The 7,906-nt window shown below is 32.2% G+C and overlaps 1 protein-coding gene across 1 annotated transcript; it reads right to left on the bottom strand.

Moving 5' to 3' along the window:
* Positions 1 to 6,310: 6,310 nt before the first annotated feature.
* On the bottom strand, positions 6,311 to 7,175 carry LOC145246705 (uncharacterized). The gene has a single exon (XM_080108437.1). The coding sequence runs from the start codon at positions 6,949 to 6,951 to the stop codon at positions 6,319 to 6,321; it is 633 nt and encodes a 210-aa protein (XP_079964563.1). The 5' UTR covers positions 6,952 to 7,175; the 3' UTR covers positions 6,311 to 6,318.
* Positions 7,176 to 7,906: the final 731 nt, after the last annotated feature.

Genomic DNA, 7,906 nt, shown 5'->3' with positions numbered 1-7,906 from the left:
AAATATTGTACAAAAACAAACTGAAATATTATACAAAAACAAACTGAAATATTGTACAAAAACAAACTGAAATATTGTACAAAAACAAACTGAAATATTGTACAAAAACAAACTGAAATATTGTACAAAAACAAACTGAAATATTGTACAAAAACAAACTGAAATATGATACAAAAACAAACTGAAATATGATACAAAAACAAACTGAAATATTGTACAAAAACAAACTGAAATATTGTACAAAAACAAACTGAAATATTACACAAAAACAAACTGAAATATTGTACAAAAACAAACTGAAATATTGTACAAAAACAAACTGATATATTATACAAAAACAAACTGAAATATTGTACAAAAACAAACTGAAATATTGTACAAAAACAAACTGAAATATTACACAAAAACAAACTGAAATATTGTACAAAAACAAACTGAAATATGATACAAAAACAAACTGAAATATTGTACAAAAACAAACTGAAATATTGTACAAAAACAAACTGAAATATTGTACAAAAACAAACTGAAATATTGTACAAAAACAAACTGAAATATTACACAAAAACAAACTGAAATATTGTACAAAAACAAACTGAAATATTGTACAAAAACAAACTGAAATATTATACAAAAACAAACTGAAATATTGTACAAAAACAAACTGAAATATTGTACAAAACAAACTGAAATATTGTACAAAAACAAACTGAAATATTGTACAAAAACAAACTGAAATATTATACAAAAACAAACTGAAATATTGTACAAAAACAAACTGAAATATTACACAAAAACAAACTGAAATATTGTACAAAAACAAACTGAAATATTATACAAAAACAAACTGAAATATTGTACAAGAACAAACTGAAATATTGTACAAAAACAAACTGAAATATTGTACAAAACTAATAGATAAAAACTTTTTTTAGAATTCGATCCACTGTTTGCCAATTACTACTGACTAAACATAATTTGGGTTAAATGAAGCTTCGTCAATTCAATAATAGAAGAATTAAACGAAGTTAAAAATAAGCAATTCATAAGACTTTCAATTTTAAGATTCTTAACTGTCATTAGATTACCATATGTAGAAGACGATGGATCAACTTGATGTCTGCATTTTATTTAAATCACTATTCTAACCATATCGTAAAATAAATCTATACGCCTATAAATTTGTTTTATTTTGTGTGTGTTGATATTCGCATTAACAAACAAACACTTTTTTCTATTTATTTAAAAAGAAAATACAACTGCGTTATATATGGGACGTGGAATTGCTTAATCTGCAAAGGAACTAGCTAACAAGTATATACATTTAACCATTCATTTTCATTAACTCCCTATCAGTTTTTTTTTCAGTTTTCTTATGAGATCATCTTGAGTTAACTATTACGTGTAATAATATTCATGCAGATATTCTGCATGAGTTATATTTGCGTTATATTTGCGTAAAAAGATTACAGTAAACACAAGCCACTTTATATATATATATATATATATATATATATATATATATATATATATATATGCTATATAAATTTGTTTGAAAAAATTTGCTTACCAAACTTTTCAACTAAAATATAGGGTATTTGGACCCATGCGAAACTTTTGTGTTTTAGCTGGAAAAATCGGTGCAAAATTATGAAAATTAAAAAAAAAAATTGCAATGTGAAGGTCGAACGACGGCATTACGAATATGCATGCGTAACGTAATAGCTATTGGTCCATGTATTAATTTTAAGCCTTTCAGCAAACATGTCTTAATAGCTCAGGCATTAACACCAAAAAGAAAAAGTAGCTAAACTTTTTGGTTTCGATTCTAGATAGTAGCGCACGAGTACGAGCCATTTAAAAAAGTTTGAATCATTACTATATATTAGGCGTATTATAATATAATAATAAATACAAAATCTGCATTAATCAAAGTATCATAGTTAAGGGCATTTTACGACCGGGCAATGCCGGGCTGTCTGATATTATTATTATATTTTCTGTTTTTGGTCATTATGTATTACTATTGCCATAGCTTCAGCCAGAATCAATGTTGTTTTAATATTCTTCCGTAGCAAATAAATGGTTAATAATAGGCTGAACCCAATTTAGCCTCACATCCGCATGCTATATAAAGTTGAAACCGTAGACAGGCAAACAAATAGGAAATTATTATACTGTCTGAAACAGTCTAATAGCCTTCCGGCATTGTTGACTAAATTACATGTTGCCTAGAGGCGCGTTGTAAGATAATATGAAAATACACACACACACCACGCGCGCGTACACACACACACACCACACGCGCGCGCACACACACCACGAGCGTGCGCGCACACGCACACACACACATATATATATATATATATATATATACATATATATATATATATTGTTAGCCTGTGTATAATTAGGCTTTATTTATACAACCCCACCTCTCTCTATCTCTGTATCTCTCTCTTACACCCCCCCCACACACACACACACGTATATATATATATATATATATATATATATATATATATATATATATTGTTAGCCCGTATATAATTAGGCTTTATATATATGTGTGTGTGTGTGTGTGTATGTGTGTGTGTGAGAGAGAGATACAGAGACAGAGAGATGTGGGTTTGTCAGGTGCATGTAATAGAGCTCTATCTGAGTGCTCGATAACAAGAATTTTCAAAAACAAGAACATAATAGCTATTAATATATGCGTTACAAGAGTTCAAATTTCATCAGATATTAATAAAGAAAATATAGGCCTTTGCGTGAACTATAAAAAGAAACAAGTGAACATGTATTGTCCCCCGTGAGTACATAGTGAACGAGGATAAAGAATGACTAAGTTCAGCATTTGCCCCCACCCTTTTTAGCCACAAGTCCCCAAAGGGACGTCAATTCCTGGTGAAAATGAACAAACAGTGCAGTTTTAGGCTTTAATATATGTACATTTGAGTTCTGCATCATGCAAAAAAAGAAATGACTTAGTTCATCGTTTACCCCCTCCAATTAGCCCCAAAATCCCCAAGGGCTTAACATATTTAAATTTGAGTTGAACACTATGCAAAACTGCTAAAGAGACATGTACAAAAGTTTTTGGACAAATATGGTAAAGTAGTCCCAACAATCGAGTGTTTATATTAGACTTAAAAGAGCCTCTGGGGCGCACCCATGAGTTATCGCGAAGTATAGACAAATAAAATTATATAGAAATCAGTTAGTTACAACTTTTCAGAAAATTTTATAAAAATCCGAGGCATCAATTTTTTTTTTAAATTAGCACAAAAGTGTCAATTTTAGCCATTTTACACCGAAAGCCCCCCCCCCTAGGAGGCAACCGGAGTCTTCCCAGAAAATCCGCCCTGTTACTTTTTTACTCATAGCATGTTTAATGTTTGTGCAAAATTTAAAATTTCCAGGGCGCAGTTATTGAAAAAAGTGCGGACAGACGAACGGATGAACGGACAAGGGTTAATTTTACAAAGAAAAAAAAAAACAAAAACAAATAATATCAAAAATAGGAAATAATAAAAACTATGATGTGAAATCATTATTTTCTTTTGTCATGGGAATGTGGTTATTCGACATAGTTAAAGGTCAAAAACAAGACACAATTTGCAGTATATTATAAGGTATATATACTACAACAGTGCATATCTTATAAATACTGACTAATGCACACACACACACACACACACACACATATATATATATATATATATATCATTTAATGTATACATGTATGAGTTATATATGATATGATATAATATATTGTGTATATATTTTCAATACCTAATTCACCACTGTTCAGTGCGTAAGTCGATCTAAAAAGTAAACAAGAAAATATATTTATAGTAATTATTCGACACAAGGGCATTTATCTGTAATCACCACAGGGTATCCTCAATTAAAGTTTTACTTAGCCTGACTATTCCTTGCAGAAATAAAACTTAGATGTGTCTCTGTTACTTAAATAAATGTTATATATATATAGATATATAGATATATATATACGCACACACGCACACACACACATACACACACATACACACATAAACACACACGCACACACACACACCACGCATACACACACCCTACCCCACCCTAAAGGAAAAGAAAAACACATTAGCAGAAAGAAATAGCGACTGATTACAGCGAGGTCAAAATCTCCCTGGACAAACCAAAAAAAAACAAAGCAATAAACATTCAACGTACCAATGTATAATAAACACTTAGAAGCCTCTAACCCTTGGAAAAACTTTAAACTAACTATGAAAATCGCTATTTTTACACATTTGAAAATAATTTCTGACGAGGACGCATCAGACCGTCTGAAACGTACGTAAACGATTTCAATGACTTAAAAATATTATTACAATGATCCAAACATAATTCTCAATGAAAAACCAAGACACGGAATAATAAAATAATGTTAAAAAATACACATTGTTGGTGACTACTCCCTTATTTAAATATATATATATATATATATATATATATATATATATATACTAGCAAAAGTACCCGTCATTGACTGGGTTCAAAAACAACCTACAGAAAATGGACTCTGATTTATGAAAGTATGATAGGTTATGAAAAGGAAGGGTTGTAAATTTGGGTTGAATTTGGGGGTATCAAAACAAAAGAAAAATATGATGAAAGTAAAAATAAAATAGATAAACCCCATAATTTATTATACCATACCTGTTTACACTGAAACACTTATCACAATATTCTGTGGATCTATATTTAAAAACCTTGTTAAACTTTATGACATATTTCCATTCTATGGAGGTCAGGTTCGAACGAACACCCCATAATTTTATTATACCATATTTCTTCAAACTGAAACATAATTATCAAAGTATACTTAGGCAGATAAATATGAAAAGTCTTTATTAAAGTGTGTGCCTATTTCCATTCTATGGAGGCCAGGCGCGAACGCAGACCCCACAAATTTATTATACCATCCCTATTTAAGTTAAAACATACTTATCAAAGTATTCTTATGTACATCTATATCAAAAACACTTGTAAACGTTTTTTTTTTTTTTTAATTTTTTATTTCCATACTTTGTGAACCAGGCGCGTACGCAGACCCCACAATTTTAATGAACCACTGTTCCGCCAGATCAAACATACCCATTCCTCTGTCTCGATACATCTTTTATCATGATATGTAATCAGGTTTTTAAAATAGTCAACCATATAGGAGCCTATTCGTGACCAGACAGACACCCACAGACACACAGACACACACACACACATGCATTCAGCTTTATATTATAATATATATATATATATATATACACACGCACACACACACATACACACACACACACACACATATATATATATATATATATATATATATATATATATATATATATATATATACAAACACACTAATTATCCGTATGTTAAACTCTGTTGTAATGAAAATAAGAGTTGCAATGTACTCCCAGTATCCCTTTTTAAAAAGAACAGATTTCCTTCACAACCTACAACGCGAATTTAAACCAAAATATAAAATCACACCCTGGATTTTAACGCCAGTGTTGAACACTAGGCGCATTCGATCACGGTAAATACTCGTGATGCAGCAAAACAGCTGTCTCTTGATGAATATATATTCATCCGTTGACATCTTTTTTCGTCGAATCAAGTGTCTATCAAGTGTCTAGATATACCTCTGACCTTTTTCAGGTGTATCTTGTCGAACTCGGGAATGTTTCTGTCGAACTCGGGAATTTGGACGGAATTTCGAGCGGAACCCAGATAAAGGGTTCCGCTCGAAATTCCGTCAAAATGTATTTACTTTACGGGAGTAGTGTGCTCTTGTTCCGTCAGCCATGACTGGATAGAGGTCATAAGTAATTCGCAAATGTAGATTTCGGTCGCCCACATTGAGGATTGAACCTTTAACCTTCAGGAGAACATCACTTTTATAATTGATTTTTCCAGTACTTTAACCACTGCGCCAAGGACCCGTGGCGCAGTGTTTAGAGTACTTGGAAAAATCAATTGTAAAAAGTGATTTTCTCCTGAAGTTAAAGGAAAAATATAGTTGAACTTAGGACCTCTATCTAGTCATGGCTGACGGAACAAGAGCATGCTACCCCCGTGAAGTAAATAAAGGCTTCCGCTCGAAATTCCGTCCAAATTCCCCGAGTTCGACAGAAACATTCCCGAGTTCGACAAGATACACCTGAAGAAGGTCAGAGGTTATATCGACCGAAATGTTGTGAAAATCACACTCAAGATGAGAACAGTAGTTCGATGAATCAAAATAAAACGAATAATTAGATTTCATATTTAGTCTAAGAAGAAATCCAGGAAGTCTTTATTACATTCTGGGGGTGGATACGTGCTATTGTCAAACATATCTGACGGGATAATCCTATCAAAATGTGTCGCATCTGTGTGGCAGAGAGCTATGTAATCAGCATCTAGACGATTCCCCCACAGAGGCCGAAAATAATACCACTGGTATTGACGATTTGTCACCGGAGTGAAGAGATAGATATCCGTTTTTAACTGCGTGGATGCACCGAAAAGCTCTGCCGTTGTTGCCCACACCTTGTTATGACGCATTCTTTCTAAATGCTCATCTATGCTCTCTCCAACATCAATGAAATGTGAGAAGATGTTTTTATCTTTCTCCATGTAATCTACAATCGAGTGCCGCATCGAATGGTAGTATTTTTCATCGCCCATCATCTCCTTGCTGAGGGCCCGAAAGAAACAGTTTCCGTCTCCGGTGATGAAGTCTATCCGACGATGTATTTTCCCAAGGATCGCTTCCAGTTTGACATAGGTCTTGTCTCGGGGTGGTCGGCGTATGTTTGAAATAGACGTAGGATGAGAACGACTCTGGCTCCGGCGTTTGTGTATATTTCTGTCCGAAGGTGTTTGACTGCGACGTCGTTTCCTGTCCGTATGATCCATAACAATAGTTTTCTTCCCACCGGCAGGATCACTGTTCCATTCGATGGCGTCGACCAAGTCGCTGGTCAAGTTTCTATCCGAGTGTGCAATGTTGTAAATTGCCCACTCGCGCGGGGGTGTAAGGCGAATGGAATTAAGAACAGAAAGATGTTCGCTAACAAACCCGAGGAAAAGAAAACAACCAGCGACCTACCTTTACTTTAAAGATACGATAACTTATGAGCTCTGGTTTAACAAGCGTCATAATCGCGTCATTTAAATGACGTCATGAAAATTAAACATTGGTTATTTCAGTTTTTGCCTGAAAAACATGTTAAGCATATATATATATATATATATATATATATATATATATATATATATATATATATATATAAATTTAAAGGAGATTAGAACAATAGTCTAAAGAGCAGAGTGTGTTTTAATGTAATCGTAAAATTACCAGTTTAATTAAAATACAGGAAAGAAAAAGTGCTCGGTGTAATTTAGATATATAATAAGCTCGATAGGTAAATATCCTAGAGCTAATTTAATATTTAGTAATGTGATTGATAATTTAAAAATCAAATTATAATTAAATTAAAAATCCGTTTCATAAGAAGGAACAACAACAAAATCAATTATTTGTACGATCGTTTCCTTTATAAAAGCAGATAATGTTAATCGAAAGCAGATTATAAAGCAAAAACATACATCTGCCTTACTTTTAATGCTAGGTTTATTTATTGTGTCTTTTAAATTTAATAAAAACCCTTCACAATATTTGCTGATGAGGAAACCTTGTTTATTAAAAAAATATATGTAATAATTATTGTCCGTAACTTGATGTCTACCACAATAAAAACACTGTTTTCCGAAACGATCGTACAAATAATTGATTTTGTTGTTGTTCCTTCTTATGAAAGGGATTTTTAATTTAATAATAATTTGAGTTTTAAATTATCAATCACATTAC

This window comes from Euprymna scolopes, chromosome 24, assembly GCF_053919585.1.
Source record: "Euprymna scolopes isolate OS-2025 chromosome 24, ASM5391958v1, whole genome shotgun sequence".
NCBI classification, from domain to species: domain Eukaryota; kingdom Metazoa; phylum Mollusca; class Cephalopoda; order Sepiida; family Sepiolidae; genus Euprymna; species Euprymna scolopes.
This window is presented reverse-complemented; position numbering and strand designations above follow the sequence as displayed.